This window comes from Hemiscyllium ocellatum, chromosome 9 (genome assembly GCF_020745735.1).
Source record: "Hemiscyllium ocellatum isolate sHemOce1 chromosome 9, sHemOce1.pat.X.cur, whole genome shotgun sequence".
NCBI classification, from domain to species: Eukaryota; Metazoa; Chordata; class Chondrichthyes; order Orectolobiformes; family Hemiscylliidae; genus Hemiscyllium; species Hemiscyllium ocellatum.
Window position 1 is genome coordinate 96503704 of NC_083409.1, and position 19825 is coordinate 96523528.

Sequence of the window (19825 nt, forward strand, 5' to 3'; positions counted from 1 at the left end):
AAAGATTCAGAAATGCAAGGCTGTGGGGGTGTCAGAGAGGAAGATGACATTGGCTGATTTAGGGAACCAATGTTAAATAGTGAGCTGAATTAGCAGTTTCTTTTCAGGGCCTGGGGCAGAAACATAAACTGAAGAAAATAACATCCAGTGAATGCTCAGAGGTTTGCCAAAACAAAACACATTATAGCTGTGTCAGCTAAGCAAAGACCTTTAGTTTGGAAATACGATGATTCTGAGTATCTGTAAGGGTATTGCTGGGATAAAAGAAATTAATATTACTTGTTGATTTTTGCAATTAGATCATTCGAATAGTTTGAGACATTTTTCTTTTGTGAAATTAATTTTTATATTCGTCTACTAAAGGTACACTGTAGGCCTCTTGTCAAAATGTTCAGTGGCTGACTTTCTTGGTAAACAAAAAAGTAAACAACATATGGCCTATCAGAGTGGGTTCTGATTTGTGTAGTATTGTCATCAACTCTGATTATTGATGGTCATCATCCAAAATTCTATAGATTGGAGGGCAGCTAACGTAATCCCTTTGTTTAAAATGGGAAGCAGAGAGAAAACCAGGGACTACAGACCAGCCAGCCTGACACAGGTAGTGGAGGAAGTGCTAGAGTCCAATATATTTTAAAAAAGCTCAGTATTTGGAAACCAGTAGCAGGATCAGATAGATTTTGGCTTTCAGAAGGCTTTTGACAAAGTCCCACATTAGTGTGATTAGTGTGTAAAATTAAAGCACATGGGATTGGGGGTAGTGTATTGAGATGGATTGAAAACTGGTTGGTAGACAGGAAACAATGAGTAGGAATAACTGGGTCTTTTTCCGAAATGGCAGGCAGAAACAAGTGGGATACCGCAGGGATCAATGATAGGACCTCAACTATTCACAATGTATGTTAACGATTTTGATGAGGAACTACATGTAATATCTTGAAATTTGCTGATGACACAAACCAGGGTAGGAAGTTGAGCTGTGAGAAGGATGCAGGCAGGCTTCAGTGTGATTTGGACAAGCTGTGTAAGTGGCCAAATGCATAGCAGATGCAGCATAATAGGGATAAACATAAGGTTATCCAATTTGTTAACAAAAACAAGGGGGAGGCAGATTATTATTTGAATGATTATAAATTGAGAGGGTGAAATATGTAACACAACCTGGATGTCCTCAGTCACCAGTCGCTGAAGGTAAGCAATGCAGGCAGTAAAGATGATAAATGGCATGTTGATCTTCATAGCAAGAGGATGAGTGTAAAGGAGCAGGAAAGTCTTGCTGCATTAATACTGGACCTTGGTGAGTTCACAACTGGTTTATTGTGTGCAGTTTTTGTCTCCTTATTGGAGGAAAAATGTTCTTTCTATAGAGAGAGTGCAGCAACGATTTACCAGACTGATCATTATGACGGCAGGATTGACACTTGAGGAGAGAATTATATTCATTTGAATTCAAAGGAGTGCTGGAGGGGTTTTCATATAGACTGATACAATTATAAAAAAAAACAAAGTAGATGCCAGAATGGTGTGTGAAACTGCAGGAGAATCTAGAATTAGGGATCACATCTATGGACATAGGGTAAACTATTAGGGCTTAAAAAGGAGAGATTTCTTCACGTAGAGCATGTGGTCAGCCTGTAGAATTCGCTACCATAGAAAGCACATGAATAGGAAAGGTTTAGAGCGATATCGACCAAACACAGGCAAATAGGACTAGTTAAGTTTGGGAAACCGGGTTGACACAGATGTATTGGGCCAAAGGGTCTGTTTCTATGCTGTATGACTCCATATTGCTGTCACACTTTTGAGGGGAGTACAGGAGCAGTGGGACTTCGAGGTTCATGTACAAAATTCTCTGAAGGTGGCTAGGCAAGTTGGAAGAGTTGTAAAGAAGGCTTATAGAATCCTCCGCTTTATAAATCAAGGCAGAGAGTATAAAAGGAAGTCATGCTACAACTTTATAAATCATTAGTTACACCATGTTTGGAGCACTGTGTTCAGTTCTGGCCACCTTATTTAAAGGAAGGATATTAAAGCTGTGGAGAGAGTTCATAGGAGATTTACTGGAATGATATCAGAAATGAGGAATTTTAGATACAAGTAAAGATGAGAGATGTTTGGTTTATTCTCATTGGAGCAGAGAAGATTAACAGGTGACCTCCTTTAGTTGTTCAAAATGATGAACAATTTTGACAGGGTAAAGGAAGCTATTCTGTTTCCACTAGTTGGTACGTCAGTAACGAGGGGTCACAATTTCAAGATTGTCAGCAAGACAGCTCGGAGTGAGAGAAGAAACTTCCTTATTCAGTTGTTAGGACGTGGAATCTACTGCATGGCAGTGGTAGCAGTGGATTCCATGAGACTGCAGAAGAGAACTGGATGTATATTTTAAAATTTAGAGGGCTACGGAGGTGGAGCTGGAGATTGGCACTAATTGTGTAGGTCTTTCGGGAGCCAGTGTACATATGATGAGTCAAATGGCCTTCTGTACTGCAAAATTCCATGATTCTATTTTATTCAACTGCTGCCGCTAGTATTTACCTTTTCTTGAGACAGTCTAATAGTTTCATCCAGCTCAACAGAGAGACGTTCTACCTCTCTTTTTGTCTGTGCTAGGTGTTGCTGACACTCCCTCAGTTCCAGGTGACAGCGCTGCATTTGCTCATGGACTATCCGTACTTGTTGGCTTTCATCAAATACATCTTTTTGCTGTTTCACAATACACTGATCCTTATCTTTCAGCATCTAGATAAACATCAATCAAGTCAATAAACAGAAAAGATTATTTATGAAGCACACCCAAGAATATCCTGAAAACATTAAAAAACTGTTTCACACATTTAAATTAAAAATAATGGGTTTTCTGCAACAAAACACAATAAAAGGAAGGTACAAATATTTGCTTGTTAGGACAGAACTTGAGTATTGATGAAAAAATGACACAATTTGATGATGATTTAAATCTTGTGCTCATTAGGCCAACTTGCAAGAATATTAATTCAAGGAAAGTACCAAATTTTACACTGTACAAAATAGCGTTACGCTAAGGAGAATGCACTGATCAATGACAGGCAGGCAGTTAACTTTCAGGTCTTGTTTACATTTTAAACCAGTGAAATTTGAGCAACGAACCTGGGAATAACTATCACCTATTTTGTGGAGTTGAAACAGGACAGAAGGCGTTCACAAGTTCTTTCTGTCTGCAACTTACAATTCAAACTTCAAATGATTTAGAGAGACACTATTAGAGAGAGATGACTGATTTAACATGAAGGCCACCATACCTCAGATGAGGGGAGAGGTTGAGAAAGCGCGTCTTCCCTAGTCATCATAGCTGATAATGGGAATTGGACCCATGCTGTTGGCATGACACTGTTTCACAAACGAACTGTCCAGCCATATTATTCAACAGCATTATGAATATAGAGCAATGACTCAAAATGAACCTGTATTAAATTATCGCGCCTTCCCACCAAAACTGAATGAAGAGAGCAAACGTAAAATTTTTAAATAACATGCTGCATCACTCCACATTCCAATGCTTTTTTTTAAACTGGTTTTCCATTCTTTGTCATTCATCTCCAAATCCAAAAACTCCAATGTTTATAACCTATTATGTACCAAATACCTTCCCAGTTCCCCACCACCTCAAATTTAAAATTTGTGGTCTTTCTGTTCATCCATGTTAACACCAACTTCAAGTAACCAACTCAAACAAGCCATGCTTTCTCACATGTTCTCCTTCCAAGCTCCTCACTTCTCTAGGTTCAGCACCTGGTACAGGGCCCAGTCCCTTTTGCACCACTGCTGGCAACTCTGCTTTCAGACACTTCGTTTCTATCCCTCTGCTTTCCTTTGCCCAAACTCTTTTGTGTTTCCACCTCAGTCTCCTCATTTCAAACCAGCTTTTCTTCAACTGTAATGGCACTTTGTATCTGCTTTTCTCATGTTACAGAAGTGCCTTGGGATATTTTGCCTAAGTTACAAGTGCTGTTACCTGTATAAATTTCTATTACTGAAGTATTTTTGGTTATATTTACCTGCTCATATTTATCAATCTGCACATCCTTTCCTTCAACTTCATTTTTCAGCTGATTTATTTGTTGCTCCTTTTGTAGTAGTTTAAAGTCTTTTTCACGCAACTCTTCTTGTATAAGCTGTAGTTTTCCATCCAAAGTCTCCACCTATTCGTACAATGGGATGTTAGAATTGATTTAACAGTCAAGAAGCAACCTGGACCTGTTACCCCCAACGAGAGAGATTCAGAACAAAATTGGGACATAATTACTGCTTAGCTCTGAATGCGAAGTCAGAAAATCAAATACAAGTTCTGATTCAAGGTTAAGAAATCAAAAAGTACTTTGGCTCAAAATTTTGCTTTTATCGACTAAGAATCAACTTAATAGTTACCTAGACATAGCCTTTGACATCTTTTTTTCAACTTCATAATCAACCAACTGCAGCTGTTCAAGTTTACAACATTGAACAATTAACTCAGGCAGACTATGCAGGGTATGTAATGACTTTCTTTAGTGAAGGCCGAAATTCTAAACCAATTCTAAAGCTGGAGAATGAATCTCCTGGTACCTATACTGTCCATATAGAGCATAATTACACTTTCGTATAGCCACTTTGCCAGATGAGTGATATTTTCAGAACTTAGAGTACAGTTGTATGGAGGGTGGGAGTCTAGAGATAGAGTTTGTTTTCTAATGACAGGTGAACCATATGTAATCTGCAAGACCCTGTTGCCATTTTGCTTATTTTCAAATAATCTAGGTGGCTACAACTTAATGTGGAGTAAAAGCTAAGTAAAACGATGTACTTTTAGCAATGGCTCCAACCACATATAATTACACTACACCTGTCTCAGTTAAATACCATTTGACAAATGCAGACCTGAACACAAGAGGGCTGATTACTGTTATGTAATCTGCACAGCTGGGATGCTGGATGTAGGTTTGGGCACTGAGCTGGAAGGTTCATTTTACAAGTGTTTCGTCACCATACTAGGTAACATCTTCTGTGAGCCACCGGACAAAGCACTGCTGGTGTTCCCTGATTTCTATTTATATGCTTGGGTTTCCTTGAGCTGGTGATGTCATTTCCTATGGCGATGTCATTTCCTGTATTTTTTCTCAGGGGATGATAAATGGGATCGAAATTAATGTGTTTGTTGATAGAGTTCCAGTTGGAATGCCATGGATCTAGGAATTCTCGTGCGTGTGTTTGTTTGGTTTGCCACAAAAGAACATGACGCGCTCTCATTAGTATCCTTACATACAGTTAAGGAAGGACACCACTTCGACTGTGAGAACACATCCATTCTAGGATAAGCCAAACAGAGACATGCACGAGAATTCCGAGAAGCATGGCATTCCAACCGGAACTCTATCAAACAAAAACATTGACTTGGATCCCATTTTCCACACCCTGACAAAAAGAACAGGAAATGATGTCACCAATTCACGGAAACACAAACATATAAACAGAAAGCAGGAAACACCAGCAGTGCTTTGTCCGGAGGCTTACTGAAGATGTTACCTAGTATGGTGACGAGATGTCTGAAAAATGAACCTTCCAGCTCAGCGACTAAACCTACATGCAGAACCTGAGCTACAAATTTCTTAAAACTCGCTAGCTGGAACACTGAACAGTTCTGGGGTACTTAATCTAAGGGAAGATAGACTGGCATTGGAGACAGTCCAGATAAGGTTTACTACACTGATACAGGTACGGGAAGATTGTCTTACGAGGAGAGGTCAGGTAGATTGGGCCTGTACCTTTGGAATATAGAAGAATGAGAGAAAACTTATTGAAACATACAAGATTCTTATGAGTTTTTGACAGGATAGATGCAGAAGAGCTGGTTCCTCTTGTTGCAGAATCTAGGACTAGAAAGCATAATTAATCGCAGAATAACAGGTCGCAAGTTTAAGACAGAGATAAGGTGGAATTTCTTCTTTGATAAGATGATGATTCTGCGGAGTTATCACCGAGAGTTATTGAGGCTATTAAGTATAATCAAGGCAGAGATGCCATAAAGGGATTAAGGGTTAGGGTGAAGAGGCAGGGAAATAGATTTGGGGGATTATCAGATCAGCCACAATTTCATTGAATGGCAGAGCAGATGGACTTAATGGCTTGCTTCTTTTATGGTCTTACATCTTCACCCATTCCAATATTTCTCACAAAACCTTGGAAAATAGAGTTAGAGAACTAAAGAGCATGAAAACAGGACCTTTGGTCCAACTCATCAATGCTGACCAGCTATCCTAAATTAATCTAGTCCAATTTACCGGCATTTGGCCCATATCCCTTTAAACCCTTCCTATTCATAAGACATAGGAGTGGAAGTAAGGCCATTTGGCCCATCGAGTTCACTCTGCCATTCAATCATGATTGATAGACACTTCAACTCCACTTATCCGCACTCTCCCCATAGCCCTTAATTCCTTGCGAGATCAAGAATTTATCAATTTCTGCCCTGAAGTCATTTAATGCCCCGGCCTTAAATGAATTCCACAGGCACACCAGTCTCTGGCTGAAGAAATGTCTCCTCATTTCCATTCTAAATTGACCCCATCTAATTCCAAGGCTGTGCCCATGGGTCCTAGTCTCCCCGACTATGGAAATAAATTTCCAACGTCCACCCTTTCTAAGTCATGCATTAACTTATAAGTTTCTATTAATTCTCCCCTCAATCTTCTAAACTCTAATGAATACAATCCCAAGATCCTCAGCCGTTCATCACATGTTAGGCCTACCATTCCAGGGATCATCCGTGTGAATCTCTTCTGGACACTGTCCAGTGCCAGTATATCCTTCCTGAGGTGTGGGGCACAAAATTGGACACAGTATTCAAAATGGGGCCTAACTAGAGCTTTATAAAGTCTCAGTAGCACATCACTGCTTTTATATTCCAACCCTCTTGAAATAAATGATATCATTACATTTGCTTTCTTAACCATGGACTCAACCTGCAAGTCAACCTTTAGAGAATCCTGGACTAGCACTCCCAGATCCCTTTGTACTTCAGCTTTATGAATTTCTCACCGTTTAGAAAATGGTCCATGCCTGTATTCTTTTTTCCAAAGTGCAAGTCCTCGCATTTGCTCACACTGAATTTCATCAGCCATTTCCTGGACAACTCACCTAAACAGTCTAAATCTTTCTGCAGTCTCCCCACTTCCTCAGAACTCCTTGCCTGTTGCCTAATTTTGTATCATTGACGAACTTCACCAGAATGCCTCCAGTCCCTTCCTTCAGATCATTAATATATAAAGTGAACAACTGCAGCCCGAACACCGAACCCTGAACCCTGTGGGACACCACTTGTCACCAGCTGCCATTCCGAAAAAGAATCTTTTATCCCAATTCTCTGCCTCCTGCCAGACAGCCAATCCTCAACTCATGCCAGTAGCTCACCTCGAACACTATGGGCCCTGACCTTATTCAGCAGCCTTCCGTGAGGCACCTTTTGGAAGTCTAGGTAGATAACATCCACTGTGTTTCCCTGGTTTAACCTACTTGTTACGTCTTCAAAGAATTCTAACAGGTTTGTCAGGCACAACCTCCCATTACTAAATCCATGCTGACTTTTTCTAATCGGACCCTGTACTTCCAAGAAGTTAGAAGTCTCATCTTTAATGATGGATTCTAGAATTTTTCCAACAACCGAGGTTAGGCTAATCAGCCTATAATTTTCCACCTTTTGTCTTGATCCTTTCTTGAACAAGGAGGTTACAACAGCAATTTTCCAATCATCTGGGACTTTCCCTGACTCCAGTGATTTTTGAAAGATCACAACCAATGCCTACGGTATTTCTGCAGCCACCTCCCTCAGAACTCTAGGATGTAGACCATTGGGGCTAGGAGATTTATCAGTCTTTAGACCTTTTCGCTTTTAGATTAGATTCCCTACAGTGTGGAAACAGGCCCTTCGGCCCAACAAGTCCACACCGACCCTCCGAAGAGTAACCCACCCAGACCCATTTCCCTCTGACTAACACACCTAACACTATGGGCAATTTAGCATGACCAATTTACCTGACCTGCACATCTTTGGACTGGAGGAGGAACCCGGAACACCTGGAGGAAACCCATGCAGACACGGGGAGAATGTGCAGTCATCAGCGGCTGGAATCAAACCCGGGTCCCTGGTGCTGCAAGGCTGCAGTGCTAACCGCTGAGCCACTGTGCCGCCCCTTTTCTTACACTGTGAAGACCGATACAAAATATTTATTAATTTCTTCAGCTATTTCCTTATCTCCCATCACTAGTCTTCTGGCATTAATTTGGAGTGGTCTCAAAAAACTCTTGATGATGATACTGACACCCCTCACTCATAGTACATTCTGTACTCGACACCCTCAGTGTCTGCTTCAAATATAGTTGAACATGGAGGAGCACAGTCATTAGCCAAGAAAAGGAATTCATGGACAATACATGGTAATCAGAAGGAGGTTCTTTGCTTATGTTGATTGAGACATAATGGTGCTCAGAGTTAATGTTAAGGACTCTTAAAGCAGCTTCCCTGACTGCATACCACTCAACTGTCAACTGTTTGTGGGTCAGGACATATCCAGTGGTGGTGATGTCTGGGACACTGATTCCTTAAGAATAATTACGTCAGGCTTTTGAACTGTTGAACTCCAACTCTGGCACTAGCCTCCAAATGTTAGTAAGGATGACTTTGTAGGATCAACATGATTGTTTTTGCTGTTGTCGTTTGTGATAGTTAGGTTGATGCCTGGTAGTCTGTCTGGTTTAATTTTTTTTAGGAATGTTTGTAACAATTGTTACAACTGCGTGGCTTGCTAGGCCATTTCAGAGAGCAGTTTAGAGTCAACCACATTACTGTGGGTGTGGAGTCACGTGTACACCAGACTATTTAAGGATTTCCTTCCTGCATGACATTCGCAAACCAGGTACTGTTTCTGACAATTGAGAGTGGTTTCATGATCATCAATAATCTCTTAATTCCAGATATTTACTTATTTCAAATTCTACCATCTGTCACGGCCTCCAGAACATAAACTGAGTTTCTGAATTAATATGTCTAGCGATAATACTAGGCCATCCCCTCCCCATTTACTTCAGCTTTAGTAAAGTTCCTTGACACCACATTTTGTGAATTGTGGTCTTGCCCCTTTTTGACCAAATCTTCTACCTGCTGCAAAAAGTCTTTGTGTATCTAAAAATCAAGACCATCTCCACTATAGCTGCATCATGAAAACTGATCCCCAAATTTCCAATCCCAGCCCTTCTAACTTTCAGCCATTTGTGTCCTAAGCCTTTGTGTTTTCTGCAAGTTTTCCCCATTTCATTCAGAACACACACACACACACTTACAAGTTTCTAAAGGACAACTACGGATGGGCAATAAATGCTAGCCAGTCACTAACGCCCACATCCTACAAATGTACAAAGAAAAAGGTCAACTTGTTGCCCCAGTGACATTTCCCTCTACATCTTCAAAATTGCTGTCATCAACAAGCCCCTTCCACCACCCAATCCAGCTTAATATCTAATTCTTCTCTCAACTACCTCTCCTTAATTATGAAAGCCAAATTATGTTTCTTTCCTTTATCCATCAATTTATTAAAAATAAAACCTTGATTCAACCAGAGAGGCTGAAACATAAACAGACTGACATCCAATCAAAGAAGCAGTCTGTCATGCATCTCAAACTATTTTAATTAATCTCTTGGTAGCTCATTCATGCTATGAACAGAACAAAGAATGGTACAGCACGGAAACAGGCCCTTTGGTCCACCAAGACTCGGCCAACAGGTGATGCCTTTCTAAACTAAAAGACTGTTGTCATATCCCTCTATTCCCTGACAATTCATGTATCTGTCAAGGTGCCTCTTAAATATTGCTTTGTATCTGTCTTCACTACCTCCTCCGCAAATGTATTTCAGGCACTTACCATCTTCTATGTTAAAAGAAACTTGCGTTTCACATCTCCTTTAAACTTACCCCCTTTTATCTTAAAATCTATGTCTCTAGTAATTGATACTTCCATTCTGTGTAAAAGACTCAGACTATCCAAACTATCCATGCCTCTGATCAATTTGTAAACTATCAAGTTGCTTCTTGTTCTCAATGTTCAAGTGAAAACAAATCGAGTTTGTCCAATCTCTTCTCATAGCTTACACCCTCCAAACCAAGCAACATCCTGATAAACTGTTTCCGTACTCTCTTCAAAGCCTCGACATTCTTCTTGCAGTGTGCAACCAGAACTCTACCCAATACTACAAATGTGGCCTAACTAAAATTCCAAACAACTGCAATATGACTTGGCAAATTTTACACTCCACGCCGTGACCAATGAAGACACGCAGGTTGTACACTGTCTTGACCACCTTATCCATTTGTGTTGCCACTTTCAGGGAAATGTGGACGTGGATGTCTAGATCCCTCTGTGTGTTGGTGTAACTAAGGGTTCTGCCATTTATTGCATATTCCCTTCTGCATTAGATCTTCCAAAATGCATCACTTTGCATTTGTCTCGATTAAACTTGATCCACCATTTCTCCATCCTATCTATATCCTGCTGTATCCTCTGGCAGTCCTCCTCACTATCCGCAGCTCCCTAATCTTTGCGTCGTTTGCATTGAATAATGAAACATAAGATACAGATCAAGATTACAACTCTTTTTGGGCATCCTCAAAGAAAAGTACAATTTTCTAAGATACTACAGAATTCAACCAAAATTCTGGCAAATCTGTTCTCTCTGTCCATCAACTCCGACTTCATGCTGGTGAATGTTTTACATTCCCAGAATAGAATCACAGAATCCCTACTGGGCGGAAACAGGCCATTCGACCCATCGAGTCCACTCCGACCCTCCAAAGCGCACCACACCCAGACCTTTTTGCTACATTTCCCATGGCTAATCCACCTAGCCTGCACATCCCCGGATCCTATGTACAATTTAGCATGGCCAATCCATCTAACCTGTACACCTTTGGACTGTGGGAGCAAACTGGAGCACCCAGAGAAAGCTCATGCACAGTGTAAGGAGAAGAAAGTGCAAATGCCACACAGACAGCCCTCTGAGGGTTGACAGTGTGGTGCTGGAAAAGCACAGCAGGTCAGGCAGCATCCAAGGAGCAGGCGAGTCGACATTTCGGGCAAAGCCCTTCGTCAGGATTCCTTTTCCCAAAATGGGGACTCTCCTGCTCCTCGGATCCTGCCTGATCTGCTGTGCTTTTCCAGCACCATACTCTCGACTCTAATCTCCAGCACCTGCAGTCCTCACTTTCTCCAGAGGGTTGAACCAACCTAGAGTCCTGGTGCTGTGAGGGAGCAGTGCTAACCACTGAGCCACTATGCCGTCCCAAAAAGATTAATTGTTCACTCAGCTGTCTCTTCATTGAAAGACTATTTTCATTCCAAAAGCAGAAACTGAAGCACGATACTCTGTCACTACAGAATTAACTACAAAACAATCATAACTAATAGGTGGGCAGCACAGTGGTTAGCATTGCTGCCTCACAGCGCCAGCGACCCGGATTCAATTCCCGACTCAGGCGACTGACTGAGTGGAGTTTGCATATTCTCCCAGTGTCTGCGTGGGTTTCCTCCGGGTGCTCCGGATTCCTCCCACAGTCCAAACATGTGCAGGTCAGGTGAATTGGCCATGCTAAATTGCCCATAGTGTTGGTAAAAGGGGTAAATGTAGGGGAATGGGTGGGTTGCACTTTGGCGGGTCGGTGTGGACTTGTTGGGCCGAAGGGCCTGTTTCCACACTAAGTAATCTAATCAAACCCAATGGGGGAAAAGATTGCATTAATGGCACTTTTTTGAACAATATGACTGCTGACAAAGTAATATCCTCATCATTGCTTGCAGCTGCCTCCCTTTAGTTTAGATTCCCTACAGTGTGGAAACATGCCCTTCGTAACCCACCCAGACCCGCTTTCCTCTGACTAATGCACTTAACACTATGGGCAATTTAGCAGGGCCAATTCACCTGCACATCTTTTGTATTGTGGGAGGAAACTGGAGTAGCCGGAGGAAACCTACGCAGACATGGGAGAATATGCAAACTCCACACTGACAGTCGCCCAAGGCTGGAATCGAATCCGGGTCCCTGGCGCTGTGAGGCAGCAGTACTAACCACTGAACCACCATGCCGCCATGAAGGAATATTTTATCTTCATGTTTTTCCAGTGATACAGCTGAGGCACACGGTCTATTGTACAATTTTACTGTGCCACAATTAAAATTCAGGATTAGCTGAATTAAAAGCAAAGTTAAAACTATGATATTTAAAAGAGGAACATCAAACCTGTTTAGAATGCTCCTTAACGTTCAACTCAGATTTCTCCAAAGAACTTTGTAAACAGATCATTTTCTGCTCCATCTCTGTCTTGTGCTCATGAACATTCATATCCAATTGTGTGAGCTGTGAAATAAATATATTTTAAAATGGTTAATTTGATACTGAAGTTCAAGTTTCAGGTATTGTTTGAGCTGAGTCCTATGCAGCAAAAAAAGCTGCAGTTAAAACGTGAATGTTGGATAAAATTTACTTTGTTGTTTTAATAATGGGAATATTCTTCCTGAGAAAATAATAGTGTCCAGTTCGGTCACCCAGTTATAGGAAGGATATTATCAATGGAGAGGGTTCAGATGAGATTTACCAGGATATTGCCATGTATGAAAGGTTTGAGTTATAAAGAAAGGCTGGATAGGCTTGAGGTTTTTCCACTGGGGTGCAGCAGGCTGAGAGGCAATGTCATAGAAATTTATAAAATAATAAGAGGCATAGCTAAAGTTAATGGAAATTGTCTTTTCCCTAGGATGGAGGATTTCAAGACTAAAGGGCACATTTTTAAGGTGAGGGAAGAGAAATTTAAAAAGACATAAGAAGCAATTTTTTTTTACACGGAGGGTGGTTTGCATGTGGAATGAAATTTCTAAGAAAATGGTGGATGCGAGTACAGTTACAATGTTTAAAAGACACTTGGATAGATACATGAATAGGAAAGGTTTGGAGGGATATGATCCAGGAGCAGACAGGTGGGACTGGTTTAGTTTGGAATTACGTTTGGACCGAAGGTCTGATTCCGTGCAGTATTACTCTAGCACTCTCTATATGATCACATCACCTATTAAACTGAGATTGTTTAGTGAAGTGAGTTTCTTTGTAATGCTAAGTATTTCTATTGAGATAGTTAGATTGCTGAAGATTTCAAGAGGGTAAGCTTAAAATAATATTCGATTATTAGTTTTGTAAAAATTCCAAATAATTTTCAGATAACTCAAATCAATTAAAGCACCAGCAATTCATCTGAGTCATTAAAAACAAAATGCTTAATTATAATCCTTTATTTCAATACTGATAATTCATTTCTCCTATGCTGTTATAGTTGGATAAATCTAGATTCATTCTTCATAATAGTATGAACAAGCTGCAAATTTCTGATTTTTCAGGGAACTACTTCAATGTCATGAATGTATCACTAATCTAACATAGTCCCCAACTCCTTCAAAACTGTCATATCAACCTTGAGGAATTGATGTAAATATCTCTAGTCATTCCCAAATACTGTCCACCTATTTATCATTTGTCATACTTTGAAATAGTTTTCACTTCTGGTAAAATAATCAATGAAAACACAACAGAGGAAATAGCTGCTGGTTTGCTGCAGATAACCCTAAAATCAGTTCTAAACAAAAACCTAGAAAAAAAAATCTGAATATCATGGTTAGAGATATGGAATTTATGAAGCATCAATTGAAGAAGAAAAGCTGTGGACAAGGTACTGATCACATAATGCTGCAAAATCACATGTTTACAGGATACCTGAGCTGCTCTCTGTTGGAGCTCCCATTGCCTGTCCTTGAGTGCCTGGTCCATCTCAATGATTTTAACATTTCTGTCCTGTAATTCATTTTTGTACTGCCTATTGAAGAAACAAAAATCAGTAAAAGTGTACAAAATCACTTTGCTTTTGTAGAACAGCTTTAAAGGGGTGATGCAGTGACCACTGCACAATTATCCCATCATATGTGCAACAAAACCCCATTAGCTTTCAGCAATCCTGTAATAATCACAAAAATCAAACTATATTCAATTTTGAGACAAACACAGAAAATGCTGGAGGAACACTGTTGGTCGGACAACATTTGTGGCAAGAGAAACAGAGTTAACGTTTTAAGTCTGATATGACTCTTGTTCAAAATTTAAAACTTTCTATGTGAAAAGGATATTGCACAATTAGATGTCCGATGGTTAAAATGGTACAGTAACAGCCCTAAATACAATGAAAACGAGTTGAAGTGATAGCAAAATCCCTTGCTGGCCCACTCAACATAACTCTCATGGACAATGTGTTAAACATCCCAAAAAGTCTAACCCCAGAGCTAAAAAGTAACATGTTGGGTGTTTTATGTTCATTCAGGAGATTCTTTTCATCAAACAACTAGGCCTGTAAGGAAGATCGAGTTCTGCCAACAAGCTAGAAAATTTATATCATTATTCCTAAAACTTTAATGTTCTCTAGGGAGATCACTAATTTCTTGCTCTGAACTCTGTATTCAAAAAAAATTGCTCTAAATAGTTGTCACATGAATCACATCGGAAGATACCAGAAAACATCAACTATTGATAAAGGCTTGAAATAGAAAGCAAACTTTTTTCCCTCTAAAAGCACAAATATTTAAAAAATCTGTAACAAATATTTACAAGATAAAAATAGTCTGGACCTTTTAAACTTGGTACAAAGAAAATGGTCTTGATGTGTTTACCACTTCAGATGAATTTTCTAAATGTAATGTTCAATTCTTTAGATATCTGGATAAAATTAGCTGCCTGATGGCAGAGTGCCAATTGCTGCAGGGTTTGCTGTCTTTTGTTCAGTATAATTATTTTCAAATCAGAGTTAACATAGTAACACACTTAATAGAATCCATGTGAACTAAACAAAAAGTCTTTTATACTAGCTTGGATTCTTTCTAATCCAGACACAATAGAGCAAACATGAACTCCACAGTTTCAATAAATAATTGAAGAATTAGAGGATATACATGGGTCCAAGGAAGCACCTCACTTCACCAATTATCTTCAATTTGTCCATCCACAAAGTTTCAGTCAATTGTGAAAGCTTACAAACTTCCAGACGCTCTGTGCTTATCTGCATTGTGAATAGAATGCACTATACCAATACAACTGATGATCTGTAACCTATTGCTATTTACAGATAGTGATGGAGAATAAATGCTGGTCTTGTCAGTGAAGGCGATGTTCCACAACTGAATAATTTTTAAGTCAGAAAATACAAAGATGCCATTTGGCTTATACCAGTTGTAGAAAACAACTATTAGCTAGTCCCACCCCTGCTTCTTCTCATGGGTATTCAATCTTTCCATTGCAAAATGTAAATTAAAAGCATAAATATAAAATATATCTCTATAGCTATTGGAATAGGGACATCCTATTACGTAGAAACAATAATTTATAGTGCTCCCCGGGTGACAGACTAAAGTTTTTAAGCAATTGATCAGAGGGCTGCAGACATTTTGCAGGAATTAATTCTCGTGGAAAGAATTCCCATGAGTTTCTAATTACACAAAACATAATACCCGTTTCAATAAAAACTTCCATTTATCCAGCTAAAGCAAAACAAAATGTCCCTCAGAGCAAAATTCACATTAATAAGTCACCTGAATCAGCTAGTGTGAGGAAAATCATGGTACTTCCTCCAAACCAAAATTGGCTACGTGCGGTGTTGCAACAATTACATTAGATATTTGGATAGAATTAGCTGCTTGACGGCCTGTTATGACCTCTGTAAAGGCAAGTAACTTTATTTTTTAAAGAAATCTGTAAGAAATCTAAAATCCAGTTTTTACGAAAGGAATTAAGTCTTAAGATTCCACTGTTTAAAACAGAATTTCATAATAGTTAAAGTGAACAGTGTTATGGGCCAGACCAGACCACCTCAAAACATTTCAAGAAGGCAGCCCAGATCCTAATGTTTCTCGTTGTTTTAAGCAGGTTCAGAATAGATATCCCAGGAGTGATGCAGCTGACCCAACCACTCAATTTTAAACAAAACAGAATTTATTTACAGACTACTGAATGAAATATGAACAAAAGAGAACCTAATTTAGAATAACTTAACCGATTGAAAACCCAATTGATTCTATCACAAATTAATGATGCTGTTCCAAATACTTGCATCATCCCCATTAACACTCCCTCGGCAAAAATAAAATTAAATCAAACACAGGTTCTTACAGGAGAGACGTCAGAGAGAGAGAGGATCAGCATGGAACTGCTCCTTTTGCTCTCCAGCAGCTTCTCTGCATTCCCAGCTAAAATTTGACCAGCTGATGCAAACAATACAACTTACTAAAACCAAACCAAACCCGACCCTGATCTAAGAGAACTGACCACTCTTCCTTCCATTGTACAAGTGTTTTTTTAAAAAAAATGCTTTTTCAAGTAGATGCTTCCAGACATATTGGAACCTCTGCCTTCAGGACCCCTCTGAAAAAAAACAAGGACAACGTAACCTTGTTAGTTAAAGGAGCAGCATCACAACAGTACACACTATCTTAAATAGCCATTCTTCAATATTCAGAATCAATCCAAGTTCAATATGTATTAATAGGCAAATTATAAACTATAAATGGCAGATACAGCCAAGATGATGTTTTATGAATTGGCTCAGCAGTCAGCTCAGATTTATATATTCACTCTCAGTTACAGTCCTTCAAAACTGTGTTCCTCACGAAGAACTCCAGCTCCTCACTTTCTAATAGTTAAGCATGTTAATGGTCTACAGAACTTGCTCAATTTGATCTAGAAAGGGTAAATATATCAATGTTATCTTCAAGTAAAAGAAACAGCTGCAACAATTTATTCCCAGCTTCAGGTTCTTAGGCTTGCCTGTTCTGCATCACAGAACTCATCATCAGTTCCATCACCCAGTTTATGCCCTTTTATATCTTTCATCCAGCTTCAGTATGCCCAACAATTTTAAATTCCAAATCTCAGTGCACCTTTGTTTCCTAAGAAACTAGTAAGTATCAGTTTCCTTTCCTGGTTTTGGTTCGAGCCTGCATCAAAACCTACAAACTTTACATGCAGGGTTAAGCTCTCCACAAGAATTTAATTCGGAAATGTAAAATTCACTACAGAGTAATGCAACAATGCTGCACCTTTAACAAGGTTATGATGTCCTTGGTTTTTATCAAGAGGGTTTGTAAAGGCAGAGGTGCCGATTTGTCTGGAAATGGTTACTTTGAACAATGGCAGGGAGCAGCCAGTTCTCCCTTAAGGTTTTTTTTCTAGTTTGGTTCATTTTAACAAGCAGTCACAAAACTTAGAGAAGCAGCTACAGTGAAAAGACATTCCATGCTTCAAGTGATGTTTCTTGCCTGAAGTTTCTCTCTAAAACCTAAATACAGCACAGTGGCTCAGTGGTTAATACTGCTGCCTCACAGGAACCCAGGTTCGATTCCAGCGTCGGTGACCGTGTGAAGTTTGCACATTCTCCCCACGTCTGTGAGAGAGTTTCCTCGGAATGATTTGGTTTCTTCCCACAATCCAAAGATATGCAGGTTAGTTGAATTGGCCATGCTAAATTGCCCATAGTGTTCAGGGATGTGTAGGTTAGGTGCGTTAGTCAGGGGTAAATGTAGAGTAGTAGAGTAGGGGAATAGATTTGAGTGCGATAATCTTCAGAGGATCGGTGTGGACTTGTTGGGCTTAAGAGCCTGTTTCAACACTGTAGGGATCCTATGATTCTACGAAACCTCTTCTGCCTCCAAGAACCTGTGTTTGAATTTATCATTTGCCAAGGAGTGTTTAGGAGATGTTGCAGGAATTGGAACAGCTTCATTAAGTTGCGATTGAGTTGGTTGTGATACCAAATAAGTTAAGCTTTTCTAAATTATGTTTTATTTTGTCTGTGTTTCATCCATAGTTTAAATAAATTCTCTTTTGTTTAAAGCTGAGTATTTTGACCAACTGCATTACTTCTAGAATATTCACTTTATATCTGCCTAAAAAAGAAGTTAGGGTCTAAGCTCCTTTTTAAAATATTTTGAGGGAGTCTGACCTGGTCTATAACAGTAATAAGGGTTCTTTTAAAGCTAGGATTATGATAGTTGATTTATACACAACCTTTATACACAAAATTCTGGTTGATTGTGTGCTGTTGTCAGCTGGGCATCAGATTTGCTTGCAGAAAGACAGCAGTTGGAATTTTTCATGAGGAATGCAGAGTTTTAAAGACTTTCTAAGGAGTGATCACAAAGATCTGAGATGATTGCTGATAGGAAGGTAGAGGATCAAGCAATATCGAAATTCAATTTCATTGGGAGCACAAAGCAGATGATTAGATTAGATTAGACTTTACAGTGTGGAAACAGGCCCTTCGGCCCAACAAGTCCACACCGACCCGCCGAAGCGCAACCCACCCATACCCCTTACCTAACACTATGGGCAATTTAGCTTGGCCAATTCACCTGACCCGCACATCTTTGTGACTGTGGGAGGAAACCGGAGCACCCGGAGGAAACCCACGCAGACACGGGGAGAATGTGCAAACTCCACACAGTCAGTCGCCTGAGTCGGGAATTGAACCCGGGTCTACAGGCGCTGTGAGGCAGCAGTGCTAACCACTGTGCCACCGTGCTGCCCACTACCAGCTTATTTTCAGTATATCAAATGTTCAGTTGAAAAGAAATTAAGAATTGTGGTGAGCACTTGTTAACAGGCAATCAACCACTGTGGAGAAAGTGAGGACTGCAGATGCTGGAGATCAGAGCTGAAAATGTGGTTCTGGAAAAGCGCAGCAGGTCAGGCAGCATCCAAGGAGCAGGAGAATCGACGTTCCGGGCATGAGCCCTTCTTCAGGAAAAAGGAAAGTCCTCATTCCTGAAGAAGGGCTCATGCCCGAAATGTCGATTCTCCTGCTCCTTGGATGCTGCCTGACAATCAACCACTGTGGACTATTTTCTGCAACTACAGAAATTAAACTTCAAACAATAGAACTTCAGATGCTTTCGTACTGATATCTTTCACTAAGGGATTACAAACATTGCATCCAATCATTTAGAATTCAATTTTACAATTATGTCAAGTGTAAGCATGTTTAAATTAATTTTGCAAGTATGTATCCTGATTCATTAAGCTGTCACTCTCCTCATCACCAAGTTCTGATTTTTATTATAACGTATAAACTGAACATGGAGAAACAAGCTGCATTTCCTTTTGCCAAAAGAAATGTCCAAATATAATTTTTAAAAAATAAAACATGTTCTAAGAACATCAAGATACCCATAATTAAGATATTCAATCATGGATACATCAAGCTCAATCATAAAGCTTTTCAAAAGCACAAAAAAAAATTCTCATTTTTCTTCTCTCTTCCCTCAGGAGGGAAACATCATCCACTGAGAAGTGACAAGTTAGCTATTTACTTTTTAAAATAAAATCTGATGTGATTCCCAGTTGTTCATTAAATTGTATGTGATTTAAACATTTACTAGAAAACAACCATTAATATGGTGGAACCAAAACAAAACGTGTGCCATTTAGATTATGCATAATTGCTTTCATGTGAAATATCACAAAAGTAGGTAAGGTAGTGAAGGTGGTGTTTGGCAGACTTGCCTGTATTGGTCAGTGCACTGAGTGTGGTGCTGCAAAGGCACAGCAGGTCAGGCAGCATTCGAGAAGCAGGAAAGTCAACGTTTTGGGAAAAAAGCCCTTCATCAGGAATGGAGCTGGGGAAAAGGTAGCTGAGATGCAATAGGAGGATGGAGGTGGGGGCAAAGATGATAGGTCTGAGGGAA

At 39.8% G+C, this 19825-nt stretch overlaps 1 protein-coding gene across 5 annotated transcripts in view; it reads right to left on the minus strand.

The window, feature by feature from the left end:
• The window catches only part of LOC132818834 (coiled-coil domain-containing protein 18-like), a 164578-nt gene that overhangs the window by 21938 nt on the left and 122815 nt on the right, over nt 1–19825 (minus strand). For all 5 annotated transcript variants that reach the window (XM_060829960.1, XM_060829961.1, XM_060829958.1 and 2 more), the window contains 4 exons: nt 13821–13920; nt 12300–12416; nt 4038–4181; nt 2539–2742 (listed from right to left, as the gene is read on the minus strand). In XM_060829960.1, the coding sequence (XP_060685943.1) occupies nt 2539–2742; nt 4038–4181; nt 12300–12416; nt 13821–13920 (565 nt within the window). The remainder of the gene's footprint in view (nt 1–2538; nt 2743–4037; nt 4182–12299; nt 12417–13820; nt 13921–19825) is intronic.